Here is a 27,530-nt window from a genome sequence, read left to right as displayed (position 1 = left end):
GTGAAGAAGGCCTATGGTGCGTTGGCCTTTATTGGTAGAGGGATTGAGTTCCGGAGCCATGAGGTCATGTTGCAGTTGTACAAAACTCTAGTACGGCCGCATTTGGAGTATTGCGTACAGTTCTGGTCGCCTCATTATAGGAAGGACGTGGAAGCTTTGGAACGGGTGCAGAGGAGATTTACCAGGATGTTGCCTGGTATGGAGGGAAAATCTTATGAGGAAAGGCTGATGGACTTGAGGTTGTTTTCGTTAGAGAGAAGAAGGTTAAGAGGTGACTTAATAGAGGCATACAAAATGATCAGAGGGTTAGATAGGGTGGACAGTGAGAGCCTTCTCCCACGGATGGAGGTGACTAGCACGAGGGGACATAGCCTTAAATTGAGGGGTAATAGATATAGGTCAGAGGTAGGTTTTTTACGCAAAGAGTGGTGAGGCCGTGGAATGCCCTACCTGCAACAGTAGTGCACTCGCCAACATTGAGGGCATTTAAAAGTTTATTGGAGAAGCATATGGATGATAATGGCATAGTGTAGGTTAGATGGCCTTTAGTTTTTGACTTCCCATGTCGGTGCAACATCGTGGGCCGAAGGGCCTGTACTGCGCTGTATCGTTCTATGTTCTATGTTCTTAATATGGGAAATGCCAAGAAAAAGATTTTTTTTTTAAAAGTACTTCTGAGCTGAAATAGTGGAAAAAATATTTATAATGGTGAAAATTCTAAATAGATAGATGTTTCTGTGGTATGGTCTCATTAAAGTGTTGAAATTGCAGCTATGCTGAATACTCGAGAACAAAAAATAAATCTGCACAGGTTGCATCCGTCGGAATTTACTTCTGTTTGTTAATGGATTTGAAAGTTTACCGATTTGAAAGATGTTCTCTAAAGCTCTGACGGAACGTTGTAAATACACCTCATTGAAAGTGTTCATTGCTCGACACTTAACCCCCCCCCCCCCCCCCCCCCAAAAATCACGATGCTTAGTAGGAATTGCTTTAGCTTCTCTCTCCTACTGGTTAATGATCGTACTGCACATGCAATGGTGAGCATTGAAATTATATCTGTGCTCTTAGATTGAAAACAAAGATTGTGTGTGGGCTATTGCACCCATGAGACCTGGAAAGGTATACCTAGCTTAGATGCTTCTGTGGAATTGCAGACAACCACAATCTGCAACTCTCCAGGCCCAGCATACCTCCCACTCTATTGTTATCTTCAAGCCAGTGAATCAACCCTGGTTCAATGAAGAGTGCAGAGAGCATATGAGGAGCACCACCATGCACGCCTAAAATGAGGTGTCAACCTGATGAAGCTACAACATAGGACTAGTTGCATGCTAGACCGTGGAAGCAGCAAACAATACAGAGTTGAGAGACTCTACAATCAATGGATCAGATCTAAGCTTTGCAGTCCTGCCACATCCAGTTGTGAATGGTGGAAATTAATTGAACGATTAATTGGAGGAGGATCCTCAAATATCCTCATCCTTATTGATAGGGGAGACCAGCACATGAATGCAAAAGATAATGCTGAAATGTTTGAAACCACCTTCAGCCAGCAGTGCCAATTGGCTGATCCATCTCCACCTCCTCCTGAGGACCCCAGCATCAGGGATGCCAGATTTCAGCCAATTTGATTCACTCCATGTGACATCAAGAAACATTGAAGACACTAGATACTCCCTGAAAACATTCGAGGAATAGTGCTGATGACCTATGCTCCAGAGCTAACCACATCTCTAGCTAAGCTGTTCCAGTGCAGTCACAACACTGCCATCTACCCAGCAATGTGGAAAATTGCCCAGTATGTCCGGTTCACAAGAATCAGGACAAATCCAACCTAGCTGTCTACTGCCCCTTTAGTTCACACCTAATCATCAGCAAAGTAAATGGAAGTGCCATTGACAGTGTTATTTAGCAGACACTTACTGAACAACAATCTGCTCATTGACACTTATTTTGGGCCTGTCTGGGCAACCTTCATCCAAACATAGACAAAAGAGCTGGACTCTAGAGGTGATGAGAATGCCTGCCCTTGACATCAAGGCAGCATTTGACCATATGTGGCTTCAAAGAATCTCAGCAAACTCAAGTTAATGGAAGTCAGGGGGGAAACGTTCCACTGGTTGGAGTCGTACTTAACACATTGGAAGATTGTTGTGGTTTTTGAACGTCAATTATCTCAGAACTGGGACATCACTGCAGGGTAGGACACTATCCTTGGTGGGTAGTATCCTAGGCCCAACCATCAGCTGCTTCATCAGTGACCTTCCTATCTGCATCCAGTAGGTCCTCCAATAGGGCAGCACGGTAGCACAAGTGGCTAGCACTATGGCTTCACAACGCCAGGGTCCCAGGTTCGATTCCCCGCTGGGTCACTGTCTGTGTGGAGTCTGCACGTTCTCCCTGTGTCTGCGTGGGTTTCCTCTGGGTGCTCCGGTTTCCTCCCACAGTCCAAAGACGTGCGGGTTAGGTGGACAGGCCGTGATAAATTGCCCTTGGTGACCAAAAAAAGTTTAGGAGGGGTTGTTGGGTTATGGGGCTAGGGTGGAAGTGAGGGCTTAAGTGGGTCGGTGCAGACGTGATGGGCCGAATGGCCTCCTTCTGCACTGTATGTTCCGTGTTCTATGTAATAGCGATTGTTGCGGTGGCCGTGAGAATGTCTTTGTTTCCTTACGCACAAAGTTTTAAACTTGCATGCATCTTAATTTGTTTCCATTGGTCAGCTGGAACTTCTCTGTCAGTTCCTCTAGTGATGTCCTTGTAGAGGTCCAGGTAATTTTTAAAGGATGTGAGGCAACTCGCCTCTACTGCCTTCCCAGACAGTGCATTTCAGACCATCCCCTTTTACCCTTTGGGTAAAAAGATTTTTCCTCCAATACCTCTAAAACTCCTGCCCCTCTCTTTGAGCTTGTTTCTCCTCGTAACTGAGTCTTCAACTAAGGGGAACAATTGCTTCCTATCCACTCTATCCATGCTCCTCATAATCTTGTACACCTCGATCAGGTTGTCTTTTCTGCTCCAGCAAAAACAACCCAAGCCAATCAAACCTCTCTTCCGAACTTAAATGTTCCATTCCAGGAACAGCCATAGAAATACTGTAGCTACAAGAGCAGCTCAAGAGGTTGGGGATTGTGAGATGAACACTTCCTGACTCCTCAAAGCATGTCCACCATCTACAAGGCACAAGTCAGGAATGTGATGGAATACTCACCACTTGCTTGGATGAGTGCAACTCCCAACACTCAAGGCATGCTCAGGACAAGGATTGGCATACCATCTAACACAATAAACATTTACTCCCTCCACCATCGACACCACAACAACGGAGTGTGCTATATACAAAACGCACTTCTGCAATTCACCAAGGTTCCTGTGACAGCACCTTCCAAACTGACAAACTACCACCTTGAAGGAAAAGGGCAGCAGATACATGGGGACACCATCACCTGAAGTTCCCTTCTAAGTCACACACCACCCTGACTTGGAAATATATCATTGTTCCTTCACTGTAATTGGGTCAAAATCCGAGGACTCTCATAATCGTACTCCTGGGTACGCATGGACTGTAGCTGTTCAAGAAGGCAGCTCACCACTGTTGTCTTTTCCTATGGCTCTGTTCCAATTATGGCAATTAGTAAGTGTGCGCTGCTTTCTTTTGAGATCTATGTTCTAATGCTCAGAGTCGCCAGGTATCAAAGGTTCAACCGGCTATCGATCAAAGAGCCAAACACCAGTTAGTTAGTTCATGGTCAAGGGTACTTTATTTACACACAATTAGTCATGCAACATAAACACTACTAGTTGACTACACCTATTGACTAAGACAACCTGTACTTAACTTCAGGCACCCGGCTTAGGTCAGAGAAACGGTGCGCTCTGTTCGATTCTGGATCTATCGAGTTTGAAGGACTAACTGCTGCTCAGCTAGGCTCATCCGTCTGGTAGCGAGCGTTGAACTTGGACTTGCTTCTGGTGTTGCTGCAATTGGAGATGGTCGTGACCGAGTACCAGGTCCAAGAGAGGACGAATATGTGGTGAACTCTTCTTATACTTGGGGGTTTTCTCACACTTTTGGGCGGTCCTTCAGTTTGGACCCCACTAATTGGGTGATCCCCGATCACTCCCTTCGATTCCTAACCAATAAGTGGGCAGGGATCTGGATGGTTGGGCGTGTCCCAAGCGGTCACTAACCCCATTGTTTACGCGAGTGGCGCCGAATGTCTGGGACTGTACCGGTCGCTCGAGTACCAGTCCTTTGTTCTGGTGGAGATGGGCCATCAAATGCTAATCGGCCCATCAAAATGCTAATTGTTCGGAGTTTCAATACCGTCTGGACTTGGTTGCAAATATACATTTTCAGGCCTGCCTGAGTCTTGGCTTGTCCATTTTACCCACTAGGCTTTGTGAGTTTCCCTGTACCTAGATGTAAGTGGCCATCCCAGATGGCTACACCACCACTTTCTCAAGGGCAGTTGGGAATAGCAATAAATTCTGGCTCAGCCAGCAATGGCCATATTCGCATGAATGAATTTAAAAAACAAATAACCTGTGTTTTTTCTCTCCACTGCTACTGCCTGATCAACTGAGTACTTCCAGCATTTTCTGTTTTTATTTCCAATTTTCAGCATCTGTAGTTTCTTGCTTTTGGTACAGCTGCACTTGCTTGCTGTTTTTCTGATTTGAAGTTTGGGGAAAATGGAAGCTTTTAGCCTCTCTCAATGCTTTCATGGCCCTCAAATAATGTGACTTAAGAACCTGTTCACTGATAATCTTGACTTTGTTTAAATAAGACACCTAGATTTTGTTATAAACTGTTTTCACAACAATGGTTTCACAACTTATTGTATTTAATGTAGTAAAAGATGTAGTGAAAGATTGTAAGGCACTTCAAAGGAGCATTAAACACTTTGATATTGAACCACACCTTAGGCCAGAGTGATCAAAGTGATGAGTGTTTAAGAGCATGGAGGAAAGAGATTCCTTTTTATTTGTTTGTAGGACGTAGCAGGGCCAGGATTTATAGCCAATCCCTGATTATACTAGAGAAGTAGATGGTGAGTTGTCTGTTCAGAACACTGCAATCTTTGTGGTGTAGGTACAACTGCGTTGTTAGGAGGCAATGAGGTTTGGGGAGAGAGTTTCAAAGCTTCAGGCCTTGGTAGCTGAAGACTCTGTCACCAAATGTTGAGGGAATGTTTAAAATCAAGGATGCTCATGAGACCAGAACTGGAGGAGCACAGATATCTCGAAGGCGTGTGGGACTGAAGGAGATTTGGCCACAAGGGATTTGAAAATGCGGGTGAGAATTTTAAAGCGAGGTGATGCTTAGCAGGAGCCAATGTCGGTGAGCAAATGAATGAGCGATGGGTAAACAGGACTTGATGACACAAGTTGTTAGCCAATATGATTAAACTCAAAGGGTGGTTAGTATTATACCTAATGGTCCATCAGCTGACATTTATCCCTATTTGGATAGCAATTTTTGATTATAAACTCATGAGTACACATCTCATTAAAACAGTATCCCTGAGTGTTAACTACCATTAAAAAAAAAAGGTACTAATTTTCCATACCTAATGAAAAGTTGTATTGTAATTCTGCATAGAATTCAAATGGCAGTTTTGAGTTAATTCCAGTTGACTTACAAACTAGAAATAAGTAAGCAGCACAGCTCACCAGGTGCGATTCTGTTAGCTCGAAAGAAATGACTCCAGCACTAGGATTGCAAGGACACTGCATCAGTCTACCATCAGAAATTGCAAATTGTAGCTTTGTATTTTCTTCCCAAATCTCTGCATTATTTCTACAAGATCACGAGAGCCACATAGACCATAGGAAGTACCAGAAGCATTTCATTATCACATTCTGCTTTTTTGAGATGTAGAATAGTGAAAACTTTAAGATGAGAATATATTGTGGGGTCTCAACAGTTGAGTTTAGTACTTGTGGTAAAGTGTCTGGTTACTATTTTAATGTGGTTGGTAACATTTCTGTTCACTTCTTGAACCTTAATTAGGAATTAACCTAAATTGCATTTAATTATGTGGAAGGATTTAAGACTATCTTCAATAAATTTGTGATTAATACATTTTGACACATGTAAATTCTGGTCAGCTGGTTCCAATTCCAGTTCTCTTCCTGCACCTAGTGGTACACACTAAGGCAGACCTTTGGCGGTTTGCATAGCTAGTTACTCCTGCAACAGTGTTGCAGAGATGTGAATTGCTTGAGGGGCGCCACTCTGCATCATGATTGGCTGACCAGGAGTCTCTCCCGTTCTTAGTACCAGCCATTGGATGGACTGTAGGAAGGTTTTGCAGGTTGACACTCAACCTGTTTGGCCTCCTTGTCCTGCGATGGAACTTGAACCTAGAACTCTGTCTCAGGCAGGGACTCTACACACTGTGCCACAAGACCTTCATGGTCAGCCAGTCGCTGGAGTTAATATCACCTGAACCCTTTAAAGCTGGATCTGAACTACACCTGCATTGCCGAGAGTTGGTGTGATACTTGCTCAGTATTACACGAGCAGAATGGATTTGCATTACCCTGCTTGAATAGATAAGATAAAGTTATTTTAATAGCATTTTGCAAGGAGGATATTTCCACTTCTATCAATTTTTTGAAAGAGTACTCATCACCAGTATAAATACCGGTGGTGATTGCATGGAAATAACACATTTAAAAAGTAAGGCTTAGTCACAATGAATTAGTTTTTAAAAATGCTTCCTCAATGAAAAGGACTTTTCCTCTTTAACATTAAGTACATAATTTTTTAATACAGGAGGCTTGTTGAAAAGTTTACGCTCTCTTGTTTATTACATATTCTCCATCAAAAATGAGCAGTGTTTGTTATATCTCCAAGTGTAATTTGCTTAAGTTAATAAAATAACCGTGAACTAATTGGTTGGAATTTATAGATCAACTATAATTATAGGAAACAGAATCTTTAGAGTGCTAAACTGAAATAATCAGTATCTGCTAATATTTTGGCTATCTCAATTTTTTTTAAAAATGCACGAGAATGAAAATCTGCTCTTGAAAATTTGGATTTATGGACATTGTCAGGGAACTCCGATCTCGCACTTCATATTTTTATAAAATGTATGGATATTCTGATGGCTTACTTCTAAAATTTAAGACACTAGGCAACGACTTTAAAATAACTGAAGCATGTTTGACTGTGACTTTCAAACAAAAGCAACTTTCTGGCCATATCAGAGAAGCTGACACTTTGTTATCTGTGAAGATATGCTCATGATCCTGCGGGCTGCAGAGACCCAAATGCAAAGGGAATTATACAAAAGTCACCCAGATTTCATAAACCAGGCCTGGCGACTGAAATCTTCCAGTCTGCTAGGAAAAATGACGCTCCAACCTCCTTTCGATGGTTGGGACAATAACAATCCCAATAACCCAGACAAAGGAATATACACCTTTTGTTAATGCCAATGTGGGGAGGTGAAAGTCATGGAGCATAAACCTCCCCCGAGCTGAGAGAACCATACTGTCTTGTTGTGCTGCAAATCAGTCTGCCATCTTCCCGTACCAGCCTCCCCGGACAGGCGCCGGAATGTGGCAACTAGGGGCTTTTCACAGTAACTTCATTGAAGCCTACTCGTGACAATAAGCGATTTTCATTTCATTTTTCATTTCCATCTATCTAGCAGCAAACTGAAAAAAGGCTTATCCATGTTTAATTACCCGGCCCCAGCTACACTTTCTACTGGAATTTTTGAATTCTGTGCCATTGCTGATGAGACTAATGCACCTCTGCATGTCTATCCCATCGTGGAAGTCCTCCCTGTTTCAAAAATGAAATATCCAGCCTCAGCTTTCAACCTGCCATCCTCTGTGAAGGAGTACACATTGGACTTTGGATTCTGGATTCACATGAAACAATAAATCCTTTCTTTCTTTATTCCCCGTATTTATTTGTATGATTGAAAACAGTGCTGCCAACCAGCACAGATATTCTGTATTTTGTATGGAAGATCTTCTTGAATATGGCAATATGATTTATCACGTTGTAGTACACAGCCCTCGGTCAAATCCAACCTGACACCGCACTGAAGGAGAGTATTAAAAGCGAGAGGAGTTTTTTGGGGAGGTAAGAAAATAATATTAAGAGGCAGCTCCCTGTAAAAGGCTGGCTGGCTTTTTTGTGTGCGTGCATATATATATATAATATTCTTGACATCAGCAGGCTTGCAGCTGTCTGTCCCATCGAGGTCCAGCAGACTAAATATTAGTATTTGGCATCGACGCACCTGTAACAATATATAAAATGACTGGAAGACATAATCTAGTACAGAAATATATGAAGAGGAAATGTCTAAATTATAGATAACAAAGAATATGCACAGAGCCAGTTTTTTTAACAAATGGGAAGTTGCAGTCTCCAGCACATCACAGTCAATTATATTAGAGATTTGCAAACAAATTGAATTTATTGAAAATAAGCTGTGAAGTGTCCCATGATGAAGAGCCATTGGTTGCAGAAAATGTCTGCCCAGACTGCTGAAATCAAGGTTTCACATGGAGACGATGTACTGAAGATGCTCCCCCTTTTTAGGTTTTGTCCAGAGTGACCTGTGGGCTCTGTCTATCTCCGGGGATTTGGGAAAACTTTGCTTTCCGACCAGGTTATCCAGCATCTGGGCCACATATATTCAGAGAGGTTGAGAGAGCCTTAGAAGTAGGCATAGTAGTTTATGATTCGCATCAAGTCTTTTTTCACTGGGACGGCACGATGGCGCAGTGATTAGCACTGCTGAATCTTGCTGCTGAGTACCCGGGTTCGATCCCGGACCCAGGTCACTGTCCCTGTAGAGTTTGCACATTCTCACTGTGTCTGGTGTGGGTCTCAACACACAACCCAAAGATGTGCAGGTTAGGTGGATTGGCCATGCTAAATTGCCCCTTAGTGTCCAAAAGGTCAGGGGGTCTTACTGGGTTACGGGGATAGGCTGGAGGCATGGGTGAAAACAAGGTGCTCTTTCCAAGGGCCGGTGCAGACTCGATGGACCGAATGGCCTCCTGCACACTCAATTCTATGATTCAATGATTCTGATATCGGTGTACCTTTGATATTAATAATAATCTTTATTAGTGTCACAAATAGGCTTACATTAACATTGCAATGAAGTTACTGTGAAAAGCCCCGAGTCGCCACATTCCAGTGTCTGTTCAGGTACACCGCGGAAGATTGCAGAACATCCAATTCACCTAACAAGCACGTTTTTCGGGACTTGTGGAGGAAACTGGAGCACCCGGAGGAAACCCAGGCAGACACGAGGAGAACATACAGACTCCACACAGACAGTGACCCAAGCCGGGATTTGACCCTGGGGCTGTGAAGCAACAGTGCTGATCACCGCCCTTGGCTGCACCCTCTTTTTAGGTTTTGGCCGGAGTGACCTGTGGGCTCTGTCTATCTCCGGGGATTTGGGAAACCTCTCCATTCCGACCAGTTTACCCAGCATCTGGGCCACATATTCTGTGGGGTCCCTGCCCTCGATGCCATCTGGTAGGCCCATGATATGGAGATTCTGGCTGCGGGACTGATCCTCCTTCAGTGTCCCTTGCGTTGCCACCAACCTTGCCATTTCTGTTTCCAGGGAGGCGATTGGATTACTCTGGTCTGCCGCCACTTTCTCTAGATCCCTCATTGTTGCCTCCTGTGCTTCCAGTCGCCGCTCTGTCAGTCACCGTAATCTACTTTGATCTAAAAGCAGGTGGGGGAGGGAAGTCAACTCAGGCCAATTTAAAAGAGCAACTTGTAACTCACTCCCAGTGAGTTCTCCCAGTGAGCCAGAGAAGGCACAGCCAGAGTGAGACACAGCTAAGAGTGAGTTTGGGAATTTGAAGCTAGGTGGGTATTCGAAACTTGGGGGGAGGAGGTAAGTGACTGGTAAGTAGTTTTTCTGCTTTTTCTTTTCATTGGTATATTTATTTATTTTTTCTTTGTGTTTTAAAAAATAATTGTAGTTGTTGAAGTTAACCAAAGATTTAAGACATGGCAGGAGATCCCAGACCCGTGTCATGCTCCTCGTGTACGATGATGGAGCTCAGGGACACGTCCACTGTCCCTGGCTCCTTCACGTGCAAGAAGTGTGTTCAGTTGCAGCTCCTGTCAGACCGCCTGACTGCTCTGGAGCTGCGGATGGACTCACTTTGGAGCATCCGCGATGCTGAGGACGTCATGGATAGCATGTTTAGCGAGTTGGTCACACCGCAGGTGAAAGTTACTGAGGGAGATAGAAAATGGGTGACCAAAAGTCAAAGCAAGAGTAGGAAGGCAGTGCAGGTGTCCCCTGCGGTCATCTCCCTGCAAAACAGATATACCGCTTTGGATACTGTTGGGGGAGATGGCTCACCAGGGGAAGGCAGCAGCAGCGAGCTTCATGGCACCGTGGCTGGCTCTGCTGCGCAGCTCGGCAGGAAGAAGAATGGCAGGGCTATAGTGATAGGGGACTCAATCGTAAGGGGAATAGACAGGCGGTTCTGCGGACGCAATCGAGACTCCAGGATGGAATGTTGCCTCCCTGGTGCAAGGGTCAAGGATGTCTCGGAGCGGCTGCAGGACATTCGGGGGGGGGGGGACAGCCAGCTGTCGTATGCACATAGGCACCAACGATATGGGTAAAAAACGGAACGCGGTCCTACAAACTGAATTCAGGGAGTTAGGAGTTAAACTAAAAAGTAGGACCTCAAAGGTAGTAATCTCAGGATTGCTACCAGTGCCACGAGCTAGTCAGAGTAGGAATGTCAGGATAGATAGGATGAATGCGTGGCTCAAGAGATGGTGCAAGAGGGAGGGATTCAAATTCCTGGGGCTCTGGAATCGGTTTTGGGGGAGATGGGACCAGTACAAACCGGGCGGTCTGCACATGGGCAGGGCTGGAACCGACGTCCTAGGGGGGTGTTTGCTAGAGCTGTTGGGGAGGGTTTAAACTAATGTGGCGGGGGATGGGAACCAATGCAGGAAGTCGGAAGGTAGTAAAACAGGGACAGAAGCAAAAGGCAGTAAGGGGTAAAGTGTAAGGCACAGAAGCCACAGTCAAAAATCAAAAAGGGCGACAGTACAAGGTGTAGTGACTGAGGGAAGCTCAGTGAATAGGCCCAGTAATACTAAAAGGAGTAAAACGGGAAGTTAAAACACAAATAGTAAGCGATGCAGCAGGTTGTTACATGAAAATATGGGCTCAACGACCAGGAAAATTAGGAGAAAAGTTGAGAGGAAATATAACTTGGGAGAGGTTACTGATCGAGGTGTTAAGATTTAATAATGGGAGATGAGGAAATGGCTGAGGAACTGAACAGGTTTTTTGGGTCGGTCTTCACAATGGAAGACACAAATAACATGCCAGTGACTGATGTAAATGAGGCTATGACAAGTGAGGACCGCGAGATGATTGCTATCACTAAGGAGGTAGTGATGGGCAAGCTAATGGGGCTAAGGGTAGACAAGTCTCCTGGCCCTGATAGAATGCATCCCAGAGTGCTAAAGGAGATGGCTAGGGAAATTGCAAATGCACTAATGATAATTTACCAAAATTCACTAGACTCTGGGGTGGTCCCGGCGGATTGGAAATTAGCAAACGTGACACCACTGTTTAAAAACGGAGGTAGGCAGAACGCCTGTAATTATAGGCCAGTGAGCTTAACTTCGGTAGTAGGGAAGATGCTGGAATCTATCAGCAAAGAAGAATCTGACTTGTTCCAATTTTTGACTTCAGCATCTGTAGTATTTTGTTTTTATGTATTATTTTGCAAGTATGCTTATTCAGGTTTTATATTTTAGAAAATGCTACAAAATAATACATTGCAGTAAGAAAGGAGAAAAACAAATCTATATATATGTGAATACAGAGAATGACAGGAAGGAACAATCATTTGACATAACTAGATGTCTCTAGAGCCCCAGCAGAGACCAAGGATGAAGCCATGAAAACCTGGAAAAATGTGAACACCTTCCCATGTCAACTCAGTTCGCAATTACCCCGAGAGTTCAGGAGGCACCAATATACATCTCCCTCGACTCTAGCAGTACCAAAGGCACCAATGACACACCATAACCTCCTCTCCTCATATACCAACCCTGTCTGCACCCAATGCAGGAACTAATTCCTGCATCACAGTTCCAGGGTCCCAGGCTCGATTCCCGGCTTGGGTCACTGTCTGTGTGGAGTCTGCACGTTCTCCCCGTGTATGCGTGGATTTCCACCTACAGTCCAAAGATGTGCAGGTGAGGTAGATTGGCCATGATAAATTGCCCTTAGGGTCGAAATTGCCCTTAGTGATAGGTGGGGTTGCTGGGTTATGGGGATAGGGTGGAGGTGGGGTGCTCTTTCCAAGAGCCGGTGCAGTCTCGATGGGCCGAATGGCGGCCTCCTGCGCTGTAAATTCTATGAAATCTATGAAATAGCGAGGCATCTGGATGGAATTTGCCCGATTGGGCAGACGCAGCATGGGTTCATAAAGGGCAGGTCATGTCTAACTAATTTAGTGGAATTTTTTGAGGCCATTACCAGAGCGGTAGATAACGGGGAGCCAATGGATGTGGTATATCAGGATTTCCAGAAAGCCTTTGACAAGGTGCCACACAAAAGGTTGCTGCATTAGATAAAGATGCATGGCATTAAGGGTAAAGTAGTAGCATGGATCAAGGATTGGTTAATTAATAAAAAGCAAAGAGTTGGGATTAATGGGTGTTTCTCTGGTTGGCAATCAGTAGCTAGTGGTGTCCCTCAGGGATCAATGTTGGGCCCACAATTGTTCACAATTTACATAGATGATTTGGAGTTGGGGACCAAGGGCAATGTATCCAGGTTTGCAGACGACACTAAGATGAGTGGTAAAGCAAAAAGTTCAGAGGATACCGGAAGTCTGCAGAGGGATTTGGACAGGTTAAGTGAATGGTCTAGGGTCTGGCAGATGGAATACAATGTTGACAAATGTGAGGTTATCCATTTTGGTAGGAATAACAGCAAATGGGATTATTATTTAAAAGATAGACTATTAAAACATGCTGCTGTGCAGAGAGACCTGGGTGTGCTAGTGCATGAATCGCAAAAAGTTGGTTTACAGGTGCAACAAGTGATTAAGAAAGCGAATGGAATTTTGTCCTTCATTGCTAGAGGGATGGAGTTTAAGACTAGGGAGGTTATGCTGCAATTGTATAAAGTGTTAGTGAGGCCACACCTGGAGTATTGCGTTCAGTTTTGGTCTCCTTGCCTGAGAAAGGATGTACTGGCACTGGAGCGTGTGCAGAGGAGATTCACTAGGTTAATGCCAGAGCTGAAGGGGTTGGATTACGAGGAGAGGTTGTGGAGACTGGGACTGTACTCGTTGGAATTTAGAAGGATAAGGGGGGGAATCTTATAGAAACATATAAAATTATGAACGGAATAGATAGGATTGATGCGGGCAGGTTGTTTCCACTGACGGGTGAAAGAAGAACTAGGGGGCATAGCCTCAAAATAAGAGGAAGTAGATTTAGGACTGAGTTTAGGAGGAACTTCTTCATCCAAAGGGTTGTGAATCTATGGAATTCCTTGCCCAATGAAGCAGTTGAGGCTCCTTCATTAAATGTTTTTAAGATAAAGACAGATAGTTTTTTGAAGAATAAAGGGATTAAAGGTTATGGTGTTCGGGCCGGAAAATGGAGCTGAGTCCACAAAAGATCAGCCATGATCTCATTGAATGGCGGAGCAGGCTCGAGGGCCATATGGCCTACTCCTGCTCCCTAGTTCTTATGTTCTTATCTCCAACGCCACCTTGAAAGGGACCAGGGTATCACTGTGTCATCATTTCCAGCTTAATGGCATCTGTGTTTCTGGAGCTCCTGAGTCAAGGGTTCCATCCACTCGCTTATCGGTGGATAGTCCGGTGTGGGTCCCAGCAACCAAGCACACTCAGGTGTGGCTGTCTCCGACTCGCTCGTGGTTTGCCACCATACTGTTCCTTCTCACCAGGCTTTTGCTGGCTCTGCCATCATTTTGGGTCCTGGAGTTATTGTCAGGCATTTCTCGGTGTGCAGAGCGAGGCCAACAGCGTGGGTTTAATTCTCGTACCGATTGTGTTATTCATGAAGGCCTTCTCAATTGTGCCCCTCTCCGAGGTGTGGTGATCCTCAGGTTAAATCAGCACCAGTCAGTCCTCCCCCTCAAAGGGGAAAGCAGCCTATGGTCACCTGGAACTCTGGTAACTTTACTCACTGCAGCTTATATTAAACTGTTAGTTATTATATACATGAAATAGGTTGGATATTTGAACTAAAGGTTTCTAAAAATTCAGCAAGTTTATGATATTTGGATCTCAGGAATTGCAAAATTACATAACTCACTGTTCTTTGATTCACTGCTGGTGGGGGTGAGGTCGGCAACTGATCCATTCCTTAATGAGGTGTTTGCTGAAGTTTATTCTGCTCTAGGTTAGTTGTTTTTGTGCTGTACTGTGTTGTACACCGTTGCTCTATTGTAAATAGTATGTGTGTGTGTGAGAGAGAGTGAGCCATGTTATGTCAATGTGCAATACCAGGCAAATGAAGTACAGTAATATTTTCTGTAATTATTGGTAACCAACTTTATTACAAGAAGAAGCAATTTATTACAAGTATTACAAGAAAAATGTCTGTTGAAGGATGTTTTCTGCCCCACTTTTTTTTTTAAAAGGGAGAAAAAATTGCATTGCTGGTAATTCATGCCAGCACAGCTGCAAGAACTCTGGGGAGAAAGCAGGAATATGGATCAGCCATGATATTGAATGCCAGAGCAGGCTCAAATGGCCTGCTCCTGCTCCTAGTTTCTTTGTTTCACCTAACTGACTGTCATTCTTTTCCTGGGTTTTGTTAGGGAGTATCTTTTTGCTAAATCTGCTTTAGACTTTAAAACCCTCCCCCTGTCCAGCCTCCTTTAAGCCCCACTTCTGCCTTCACCCACTTCACTCCCTACAGATGCTGCCAGACCTGCTGAGGTTTTCCAGCATTTTCTCTTTGGTTTCAGATTCCAGCATCCGCAGTAATTTGCTTTTATAATAGGATCCTAGAATGGTTATAGCACAGAAGGATGTCATTTAGCCCTGTGTCTGTATGGCTTTCTGAAGGAGAGTGCCACTCGTCCACCTTCTCTCGTAGCCTTCCATATTCTTCCTTTTCAGAGAATCTCTTAAATATGGAATCATAAAATGAATACACTACTCCAGAATGGATCTGAGTTGGGCCTTGTGCAACTGAAACATCACTTCCTCTGTGTTGTATTCCATCCTGTGCAGACGATTTTAGTGATTTGTATGCCTGGATTCCCAAATCCTTTGGACACTGATTTCTGTCACTCGCCAGTGTGAAATATTTTGGTTTGTAATTCTTGGATCCAACATTGAAGACCTTGCACTTCTGCACATTGAACTCTTATCTACTGTAGTCTGTCGATCAATTACTCTTGGGGCAGCACGGTAGCACAAGTGGATAGCACTGTGGCTTCACAGCGCAGGGCCCCAGGTTCGATTCCTTGCTGGGTCACTGTTTGTGCGGAGTCTGCACGTCCTCCCCGTGTCTGCGTGGGTTTCCTCCGGGTGCTCCGGTTTCCTCCCACAGTCCAAAGACGTGCAGGTTAGGTGGATTGGCCATGATAAATTGCCCTTCGTGACCAAAAAGGTTAGGAGGGGTTATTGGGTTATGGGGATAGGGTGGAAGTGAGGGTTTAAGAAGGTCGGTGCAGACTCGATGTGCCGAATGGCCTCCTTCTGCACTGTATGTTCTATGTATGTTCTACTCTGTTAATGCCAATTTGTAACTTCCTGCTTTCATCTATCTACATAATTTTTCTGTGCCTCCCAACTTAGTGTAATTTGAAAACTTGGAGATGCAGTTCTCTGTTCCTTTGTTATTGAGATACAAGGTAAAATACTGAGGCACCAGAACAGACACCTGAAGAACAGCACATGTCACATACTGCATTGGCATGCATTCTTCCTATCTCTCTTCTCCGTCTCCTACCTCCCAACCAGTTCTCACTTACTTTCAGTGTACACATGTACATATTCAGAAATATTTTGATGAAAGATGGATGATGATGTCAGTAACAGATAGATTAATGATTTGCACAGCAAAATGTCCATCAGAGTGATGGGAAAGACATGGTGGCATTGTGGTAATGACACCTGACTTGTGCTAATGCATGGGTTCAATCCCAGCTAGACGGCTGGTGGAATTTAATCAAATTACTTTTTTTAAAATCTGAAATTGAGAGCTAGTTTCAGTAATGGTAATCAAGAAACTTATTGATTGTGATAAATACCCATCTGGTTCACTGATGTTCTTTAGGGAAGGAAGTCTGCTGAATAGAGAAGAAAGGATATCAATCCGTAACTAATCTGGCCTACATGTGACTTCAGGTCCACAATAACGTGGTTGACTCTTAACTGCTTTCCAAGGGCAATTTGGAATGAGCAACAAATTCTGGCCTTGCTACCAAGGCCCACATCCTGTGCGTTAGTGGGAAAGAAAAGGGTTTCAAGCTAACCTATGTAGTTTTAGGCTGGTGTAGAGATTATTTCCATAGTTCTTGACAAATTCCCATGATTTGAGAAGTATTCCGTTTTTGTAAACACAAAGCTTTCATTTTATGCATTCACAGCCAAGTGCTGCTTTTGTGTTATCTAAACTAGACAATAAATGTTCTTTCAAATGTAATTCGAGTCAGAGTTTTTGCAGAGCGGAAATAGGCCCTTCGGCCCGTCGTGTCTGCCCCAGGCATCATGCAGCAATCTACCCTAATCCCATTTTCCAGCGCTTGCCATTTCAAGTGCTCATCTAAATACTACTTAAATGATGCGTGGGTTCCTGCCTCTACCACCCTTTCAGGCAGTCAGTTCCAGATTCTAACCACCCTCTGGGTGTAAAGGTTTTCCTCACATCCCCTCTAAATCATCCTGGTTATTGACCCTCTGTTAAGGAGAAAAATCCCTTCCTATCTATGCCCATCATTATTTTTTACACCCCAATCAGGTCGCCCCTCAGCCTTCTATGCTCCAGTAATTGATCCATTTAAGAGTTTATTAAGAAAACAGGGACGTGCTAGCTTAACTGGTTTGTATTTCCTGTCAGCGTGGATTACATTGTGGCACTCGTTGTTAAGCTGTTTAGGCTAACATTTAATAAAATGTCACTTGTCATGTGTTGTACTGACATCAAAACAAGGAAGTTCTGATTAACCAAAGTTTATCTAGCCTTTTTGTTTGCCATTGACGATTCGTAAACTTGATATGCATATGAAAGGCGAAATCCCTGTAAATATTACCAAATCTCAAGAGCATTTTATCCAACTCTATAGTTTATGAAGCAGTTGAGGGCAAATTCATCTTGCAGCGCTGAGGTGAGATAATTTCAGTTGTAGAATAGGCAGCATGTGGTACAGTGTACTCTGCCTCACAGAGCTAGGGACCCAGGCTCAATTCCCACCTTGGGTGACTCTCTGTGGAGTTTGCACGTTTTCTCTTTGTCTCTGTGGGTTTCCTCTGAGTGCTCTGATTTCCTCCCCACAGTCCAAAGATGTGCACATTAGCTTGATTGGCCATGCTAAATTGTGCCGTAGTATCCAAAGATGTGTAGGTTAGGTTACGGGGATAAGGTGGTCAAGTGGGCCTAGGTGGAGTCTCTTTTGGACGGTTAGTGCAGACTGAATGGGCCGAATGGTCATCTTCTACACTTGAGGGTTCTATGTAGGGATTCTATGATTTTCCATCCCTATCATTAATGTTTAGTAGCCTATGGACTACAGACTACAAATTATTGTATAGTAAATTGCCGAATTCCATAGAATCCCTACAGTCCAAATGGAGGGCATACGACCCATCGTGTCTGCCCTGACCCTCCAAAAGGACCCACTCCGCTGCTCATTCCTGTTACCTCGCGCATTTATTACGGCCAACCCACCTAACATGCAAACTTGGGGGTGTGGGAGGACATGGGAGCACCCAAAGGAAAACCAGGAGATGCGAGGGGAATGTGCAAACTCCACACAGACAGTCGCCCAAGACTGGAATTGAACCTGGGACCCTGGCACTGTGAGGCAGCAGTGCTAACCACAGTGCCGCCGTGTTACTGCGCTCGAATGAAAAATTGATGTGAATGCAATTGGATGGATTATGCCTGGGGTTTGTCAATTATTGCAATTTCCTGTAGTGCGTGTCTGCACCGTGTTTCAGCTGAGTCAAATTCTCTCAAGTGTTGATTGAATTTTTCCTCTTTACAATAGGGAAGGATCATGTTTGTAGATTCATTGGCTGTGGAAGAAATGACCGATTTAATTATGTTGTTATGCAGCTGCAGGTAAGTTTATTTTAAAAATACCAACTACATTTAATGTGCAGGTGGCTAAAATGTATGTTTCACCTTGTCATTGAAGGATCTAGTTAGGTCATCTTAATGCATTTGTGTTTATTTAAAAAAATGAATAAAAGCATTTATTACAACTAATGTTTATGTTAAATTTCCACAGACATCATATGCTATTTGACTTCTTTTGTCGATTATTTTCAAAGTGTTGAACTATAATTTGTTGTAATGCAAAAATGTCCGTTTACTGTTTGTCTATATAATCCTCATTGTTTCTAGAGTCTCCAACCTCTGCAGTTTCCTGATTCTACTTTATTAGTTTGTGTTAAATTTTTTCACATATTATTAGAACGCAAGTTTAGGACACGTGATTGTCTTTTATCTGAAGTCTGGAGATAGCACCATCTTCCAGTTGAGTGACCTAAATAATATTCTTAGGATTGAATAATACTGTAAACAGGTACTGCTTTTGTTGCTTGTAACCAGGTCAATATTTTGTAAATGTACTATTTTGAATACGAGTAGAGGTGACATGGAGCAAGTTCAGGTCACTGTGATACTTACAATTAACATAATTTTGAGAAGTCTACACAGGCCACCTTAAAGAAATTCTGCTTCCATTCTCATTTGGCATCACTTGGTTTTCTCTCACTGTTCTACTTCTTGAGGCATACATTATACCTCTTATGCAAAGTTGCATATTTCTAACAAGCAAATTAAGTCCATTGGTTTACTTTTTCCTTGCTACTTGGGTGAAGCAACTATTCTGCACTCAATCTGTTTTCCTGTGTTAAGTAATGGGTTAAGAGACATTCCAATTAGTTGTCTCATTTATGTTAAGCATCCAATAATTGACACAGATATGTAAAGGGGCTTCAGGTGGCCCTTGTGTCAGGTGATGTGATGTTAAAAGTTTTGTGCAAAGTCTGTGGAGGAATTAAAGGCGTTTTGTGGAAAAGCAGCAGAACCTTTGACTTTTTATACTACAGCAGCTAAATGTCTAACAAATGGTAGCAGTTGCTGTGCAAGTGTGAAGGGTTGAAAGATACAACTTTTCCAGACCAAACCAAGGAGTGAATGAGAAAAAAGAGATGGCTGGATATGACTACCCCCCCCTTATTTTCTGAAAGGGGATCGTACGATCAATGGGGAAGTGCAGTAGTTATGTGGACTAAGGTAACTGCCTTGGGAAAGAGAAAGCAAGGTATGGCATTTGCTCTTTCTTTACCTTATGACAGTAAAATCCGACGCAAAGTGTTTTCTGAGCTGGAATTGGAAGAGTTAGACTCAGAAGAAGGTCTGGAGACTCTATTACGTTATATGGATAAGATTTATAAAAGGGATGACTTGTTAAGTGCGTATGAACCATGGTCGGATTTTGATAGGTTCCGGAAAATAGAGGAATTCTCCATGGAAGATTATACAATGGAGTTTGGCAGACTATATAAAAGGCTGCAGAAACACAACCTGGAATTTCCACAGTCTGTGTTGGCCTTTAAATTACTTGACTGTGCTAGAGTGAGCAACATGGCTCCTGGTTTTGACAGGAATTCAGTTTGCGAATAAGGATACCTTATTCGATCAGATGACAGAAGCTTTAAAAAAAGTTTCTGGGGAAACATTCGAATCCGATGGCTCTGATGACCCAAATAGGTCAACCTGCAATAAAGCAGAATATGGAAGACACACTACCAACAGCATGGCGAAATCGCATGGCTACAAACAGGTTCCAAGACTAGAGAGGGAGATCGGGACCCGGAAAGTATGAAGACAGAAACCCAGTTAGAACCTACAATAGGAAGATGAACCCCAGAAATGCCCGGGGTATGATAAATCGATGTTTTCAATGTGACTTTCAATACCATTATGCTTTCAACTGCCTAACACGTTATAATAAGAGTGTTTGAAGCGACACATGACACACAAGAGTCAGAAGAGGCAAAAGATAGTGACCAGAAAGAAGGCATTGTCCTATTAACGAGTAGTTTTACACCGGCAATGAGGGTGTCGGTTGCAGAATTGTTCAATTGTGCTGTATTGGACAGTGGCTGCACATCTACTGTGTGGAATTGACTGGTTAAAATGTTACCTGGACTCCTTGAATGCTGAAAATTGTAACAAGATTAAGGAATTTGAAAGTCCCACAAGTTTCAGGTTTGGGGATGATAATACTCTGAAGTCGCTGAAAAGAGTGGTGATCCCTTGCAATATTGCCGGAGTGAATCATTTCATTAGCACGGATGTTGTATCAAGTGAGATACCTTTGCTTCTGAGCAGACCGTCGATGAAGAAAGCACACATGAAACTGGATATGGAATAGGATAAGGCAACAGTTTTTGGAAAGACGGTGGACTTACAATTTACACAGTCAGGACACGATTGTTTTCCATTACTGACAAATAATATTTCAAGTACAGTTGTTAAGGATGTGTTAATGGCAGTTGAAAATGGGACTTTAGCTTAGCTGATAAAAATCTTGTTGTATTAAAACTGCATATGCAATTTACGCATCTGTCTCCTTGGAGGCTGAAAAATTTATTAAAGGATGCAGGGGTAAGGGATGAAGACGATACTAAACTGATAGAACAAGTTAGTGATCGCTGTGAAGTTTGTAGGAAGTACAGAAGGACACCAGCACGACTGATAGTAACCTTACCTTTGGCCAAGGATTTTAATGACATTGTGGCCATGGACCTTAAGATCAGGGATAAAGCCAATAATATATTTATTTTGAATTTTGTAGATTTAGCAACCAGATTTAGTCGAGCAATGATTGTACGAAGTAAAGAAAAGAGCATAATTCTAGATCAAATCGTGGCAAAATGGATAGAGACAGGAATGGGCCCACCGTCAAAATTCCTTATGGACAATGGAGGAGAATTTGCGAATGATGAGTTTAGGGATATGTGTGAAAATGTGAATATCACAGTTATGAATACGGCTGCGGAAAGCCCATTTAGTAATGGTGTGTGTGAAAGAAACCACACGGTAATAGATGACATGCTCCGGAAAATTTTGGCGGATAGACCAAACTGCAAGTTAAATTCAGCTTTAGCATGGGCGGTACATGCAAAAAATTCATTGCAGATGGTTGGGGGCTATAGTCCCTATCAATTAGTGTTTGGTAGAAACCTTAAAATTCTGTCCATCTTAGATGACCAGCCTCCAGCTTGGGAAGGGACAACAATTAGCTCTGCTTATGCTGAGCATTTAAATGCATTACATAGCAGTAGAAAAGCCTTTTTGGAAGCAGAAGTCTCTGAAAGAATTCGCAGAGCTTTAAGACATAATGTATGGCCATCAGATGTCATTTTTCAGCAAGGAGGCATAGTATACTACAAGAGAGACGATTCTAATGAATGGAAAGGCCCAGGGAAGATCATAGGCATAGATGGCAAAACAATTATTTTGCAACATGGTAATCAAACTATTAGGGTACATTCATCAAGGATAATGGGTATAGATTACAAATTTTCAAATTTAGACAGAGCAGACAGACATGACGGGGAACCAGAGTCATCTGGTACACAAGTGTTACAGAACTAGGAGGACCAGTTAACTGATATGGACAGGGTTTCTGTGGAGGAACACCACGCTTCTGATGAATTAGTGCAGGCCATTTTTCCGAAAGGGCGAATGCCAAAAGTTGGTACAAAAGTGACATACTTGCCTGAAGGGTCTAGTCAATGGAAGGATGCAACTGTTATTAGTAGACCAGGGAAGGCCACTGGAAAGTATAAACTTTGGTTGAATGTACAGCATTCGAGGGAGGGAGTCCAGACAATGGATTGGGGAAACGAAGTTCAAAAATGGAAGACACCGAGACGCAGTGTCAGTTCTGATAGTACATCGGATAGTGAACAGGCCTGCAGGAAAAGGTCGAGAACTATTGAAAGGACAGAGCAGAAGTGAAAAATCAAGCGGCAGCAGTACAGACCGAGATACCAGGCAGGAGAGCTAGCACTTTTCCAGGAGACACATTCGGAGTGAGACTAATCCAGAGTGGCGATTGAAACTTGGTAATTTGGTGCAGTGAGGTATTTTGGTGCAGAGTGTGAGGAGGTGCTTTTTAACCCTGGTAAGTGACTGGTAAGTAGTCTCTCTTTTTCTTTTCATTGTCTAATTTATTTATTTTTATTTTGAAATTCTAGTTGTTTAAGTTTACCAAGGGTTTAAGACATGGCAGGAGATCCCAGACCCATGTCATGCTCCTCGTGTGCGATGTAGGAGCTCAGGGACACGTCCACTGTCCCTGGCTCCTTCACGTGCAAGAAGTGTGTTCAGTTGCAGCTCTTGTTAGACCGCTTGACGGCTCTGGAGCTGCGGATGGACTCACTTTGGAGCATCCGCGATGCTGAGGAGGTCATGGATAGCACGTTTAGCGAGTTGGTCACACCGCAGGTGAAGGTTACTGAGGGAGATAGAAAATGGGTGACCAAAAGAAAGAGCAAGAGTAGGAAGGCAGTGCAGGTGTCCCCTGCGGTCATCTCCCTGCAAAACAGATATACCGCTTTGGATACTGTTGAGGGAGATGGCTCACCAGGGGAAGGCAGCAGCAGCCAGGTTCATGGCACCGTGGCTGGCTCTGCTGCACAGCAGGGCAGGAAGAAAAATGGCAGGGCTATAGTGATAGGGGACTCGATCGTAAGGGGAATAGACAGGCGTTTCTGTGGACGCAATCGAGACTCCAGGATGGTATGTTGCCTCCCTGGTGCAAGGGTCAAGGATGTCTCGGAGCGGCTGCAGGACATTCTTGGGGGGGGGGGGGGGGGGGGAACAGCCAGCTGTCGTGGTGCACATAGGCACCAACGATATAGGTACAAAACGGGATGAGGTCCTACAAGCGGAATTCAGGGAGTTAGGAGTTCAACTAAAAAGTAGGACCTCAAAGGTAGTAATCTCAGGATTGCTACCAGTGCCACGAGCTAGTCAGAGTAGGAATGTCAGGATAGATAGGATGAATGCGTGGCTCGAGAGATGGTGCAAGAGGGAGGGATTCAAATTCCTGGGGCATCGGGACCGGTTCTGGGGGAGGTGGGACCAGTACAAACCGGACGGTCTGCACCTGGGCAGCACTGGAACCGATGTCCTAGGGGGGGTGTTTTCTAGAGCTGTTGGGGAGGGTTTAAACTAATGTGGCAGGGGATGGGAACCGGTGCAGGAAGTTGGAAGGTAGTAAAACAGGGACAGAAGCAAAAGGAAGTAAGGGGAAAAGTGCAAGGCAGAGAAGACATAGTCAAAAATCTAAAAGGGCGACAGTACAAGGTACAGTGACTGAGGGGAACTCAGTGAATAGGTCCAGTAATAACAAAAGGAATAAAACTGGAGATGTTAAGATTCAAAACAGAGGTAAAAAAACCAACACAAGTGTACTTTACCTGAATGCTCGTAGTATTCGGTATAAAGTAAATGAGTTGATGGCACAAATCATCGTAAATGACTATGATTTAGTGGCCATTACTGAAACATGGTTAAAGGATGGTCACGACTGGGAGTCAAATATCCGAGGGTATCAAACTATTCGGAAGGACAGAGTGGATGGTAAGGGTGTTGCTCTGTTATTTAAGGATGACATCCGGGCAATAGTAAGGGATGACATCGGTGCTATGGAGGATAAGGTTGAATCCATTTGGGTGGAAATCAGGAATAGTAAGGCGAAAAAGTCACTGATAGGAGTAGTCTATCGGCCACCAAATAGTAACGATATGGTGGGGCAGGCAATAAACAAAGAAATAACTGATGCATGTAGAAATGGTACAGCAGTTATCATGGGGGATTTTAATCTACATGTCGATTGGTTTAACCAGGTCGGTCAAGGCAACCTTGAGGAGGAGTTTATAGAATGTATCCGCGATAGTTTCCTAGAACAGTATGTAATGGAACCTACGAGGGAACAAGCGGTCCTAGATCTTGTCCTGTGTAATGAGACAGGATTGATTCATGATCTCATAGTTGGGGATCCTCTCGGAAGGCGCGATCACAATATGGTGGAATTTAAAATGCAGATGGAGGGTGAGAAAGTAAAATCAAATACTAGTGTTTTGTGTTTAAACAAAGGAGATTACAAGGGGATGAGAGAAGAACTAGCTAAGGTAGACTGGGAGCTAAGACTTTATGGTGGAACAGTTGAGGAACAGTGGAGAACCTTCCAAGTAATTTTTCACAGTGCTCAGCAAAGGTTTATGCCAACAAAAAAGAAGGACGGAAGAAAGAGGGAAAATCGACCGTGGATATCTAAGGAAATAAGGGAGAGTATTAAATTGAAGGACAAAGCATATAAAGTGGCAAAGATTGCTGGGAGATTAGAGGACTGGGAAATCTTTAGGGGGCAACAGAAAGCTACTAAAAAAGCTATAAAGAAGAGTAAAATAGAGTATGAGAGTAAACTTGCTCAGAATATAAAAACAGACAGTAAAAGTTTTTACAAATATATAAGACAAAAAAGAGTGGCTAAGGTAAATATTGGTCCTTTAGAGGATGAGAAGGGAGTTTTAATAATGGGAAATGAGGAAATGGCTGAGGAACTGAACAGGTTTTTTGGGTCGGTCTTCACAGTGGAAGACACAAATAACATGCCAGCGACTGATGGAAATGAGGCTATGACAGGTGAGGACCTTGAGAGGATTGTTATCACTAAGGAGGGAGTGATGGGCAAGCTAATGGGGCTAAAGGTAGACAAGTCTCCTGGCCCTGATGGAATGCATCCCAGAGTGCTAAAAGAGATGGCTAGGGAAATTGCAGATGCACTAGTGATAATTTACCGAAATTCACTAGACTCTGGGGTGGTCCCGGTGGATTGGAAATTAGCAAACGTGACACCACTGTTTAAAAAAGGAGGTAGGCAGAAAGCAGGAAATTATAGGCCAGTGAGCTTAACTTCGGTAGTAGGGAAGATGCTGGAATCTATCATCAAGGAAGAAATTGCGAGGCATCTGGATAGAAATTGTCCCATTGGGCAGACGCAGCATGGGTTCGTAAAGGGCAGGTCATGCCTAACTAATTTAGTGGAATTTTTTGAGGACATTACCAGTGCAGTAGATAACGGGGAGCCGATGGATGTGGTATATCTGGATTTCCAGAAAGCCTTTGACAAGGTGCCACACAAAAGGTTGCTGCATAAGATAAAGATGCATGGCATTAAGGGTAAAGTAGTAGCATGGATAGAGGATTGGTTAATTAATAGAAAGCAAAGAGTTGGGATTAATGGGTGTTTCTCTGGTTGGCAATCAGTAGCTAGTGGTGTCCCTCAGGGATCCGTGTTGGGCCCACAATTGTTCACAATTTACATAGATGATTTGGAGTTGGGGACCAAGGGCAATGTGTCCAAGTTTGCAGATGACACTAAGATGAGTGGTAAAGCGAAAAGTGCAGAGGATGCTGGAAGTCTGCAGAGGGATTTGGATAGGTTAAGTGAATGGGCTAGGGTCTGGCAGATGGAATACAATGTTGACAAATGTGAGGTTATCCATTTTGGTAGGAATAACAGCAAACGGGATTATTATTTAAACGATAAAATATTAAAGCATGCCGCTGTTCAGAGAGACTTGGGTGTGCTAGTGCATGAGTCACAGAAGGTTGGTTTACAAGTGCAACAGGTGATTAAGAAGGCAAATGGAATTTTGTCCTTCATTGCTAGAGGGATGGAGTTTAAGACTAGGGAGGTTATGTTGCAATTATATAAGGTGTTAGTGCGGCCACACCTGGAGTATTGTGCTCAGTTTTGGTCTCCTTACTTGAGAAAGGACGTACTGGCGCTGGAGGGTGTGCAGAGGAGATTCACTAAATTAATCCCAGAGCTGAAGGGGTTGGATTATGAGGAGAGGTTGAGTAGACTGGGACTGTACTCGTTGGAATTTAGAAGGATGAGGGGGGATCTTATAGAAACATTTAAAATTATGAAGGGAATAGATAGGATAGATGCGGGCAGGTTGTTTCCACTGGCGGGTGACAGCAGAACTAGGGGACATAGCCTCAAAATAAGGGGAAGTAGATTTAGGACTGAGTTTAGGGTTGTGAATCTATGGAATTCCTTGCCCAGTGAAGCAGTTGAGGCTCCTTCATTACATGTTTTTAAGGTAAGATAGTTTTTTGAAGAATAAAGTGATTAAGGGTTAAGTTGTTCGGGCCGGAAAGTGGAGCTGAGTCCACAAAAGATCAGCCATGATCTAATTGAATGGCGGAGCAGGCTCGAGGGGCCAGATGGCCTACTCCTGCTCCTAGTTCTTATGTTCTTATGTTCTTATGTAATTTATCAAGATCTCGGAACATGAGTAAGACTACGAATACTAATGGGAGTAGAAGCCCACATGCAAATGAGATTTTGGTGGCTTCTAATAAATTAGATGAAAAAGTTATCAAAGATGCCAAACAGCAAGAACTGCATAGTTGGAGTGGATTTGGGGTATACACGGAAGTACTGGATAGAGGACAAAGCTCTATCCCACAGATGGATTTGCATGTAAAAGGTTCTTGTGGATGGAATTTATAAGGCAAAGGCCAGGTTTGTGGCAAGGGGATTTGAAGAAAACTTAGAAGATCAGGATTTAAGGGTAGATTCACCTACAGCAGGAAAGGTTATTTTAATGATCTTCCTGGCTCTATTAGCCACAAAGGCATGGAAATACAAATCTATAGATATAAAAGCTGCCTTTTTGCAGGGGCTCCAAAGAGACATTTTTCCCGGTCCTTTGAAAGAGACTGCTAACACAGAAGGGGTACCCTGGAAGTTGAACAAATGTGTATATAGATTGAATGATACATCTAGAGTCTGGTACTTTTCAGTAAGGTCAGTTTTGTTAAAGTTAGGCTGTTGCCAGTTGAAAGCAGATCCGACAATGTTTTACTGGCATTATAAAGGAAATCTTTCTGGCATCTTTATGATGCATGTCGATGATTTTTTTGTGGGGTGGGACTAGTGATTTTGAAGCTATTGTAATCTCTGGTTTGAGGAAAGAATTCCGGGTTGGCAGTCAGGCTTCCGTGCATTTAAATATATTGGACTAGAAATCGGGCAGACTAAGTTAGGGGCAACTTTGTCAGCAATCTTATTTGGAAAGCATCAGCCCCATAGCAATTAGTTGTGGCCGGGTTTCACAAAAAGACGCAATGGTTTCAAAGCTGGAAAAAGAGCAACTGCGAAGTTTAGTTGGGCAACTGAATTGGTTGGGTAGACAGACTAGACCGGATGTGA

General features: G+C 43.5%; 1 protein-coding gene across 3 annotated transcripts in view; it reads left to right on the top strand.

The window, feature by feature from the left end:
* Positions 1-27,530, top strand: part of LOC119955646 (tau-tubulin kinase 2-like) — a 355,242-nt gene that overhangs the window by 144,340 nt on the left and 183,372 nt on the right. For all 3 annotated transcript variants that reach the window (XM_038782088.1, XM_038782072.1, XM_038782081.1), the window contains exon 4: positions 18,261-18,334. In XM_038782088.1, coding sequence (XP_038638016.1) covers positions 18,261-18,334 — 74 coding nt within the window. The remainder of the gene's footprint in view (positions 1-18,260; positions 18,335-27,530) is intronic.

The sequence above is a fragment of the Scyliorhinus canicula genome, chromosome 2 (assembly GCF_902713615.1).
Source record: "Scyliorhinus canicula chromosome 2, sScyCan1.1, whole genome shotgun sequence".
NCBI classification, from domain to species: domain Eukaryota; kingdom Metazoa; phylum Chordata; class Chondrichthyes; order Carcharhiniformes; family Scyliorhinidae; genus Scyliorhinus; species Scyliorhinus canicula.
Note: the sequence above shows the minus strand (reverse complement) of the source record. Positions and strands in the feature narration are given on the sequence as shown.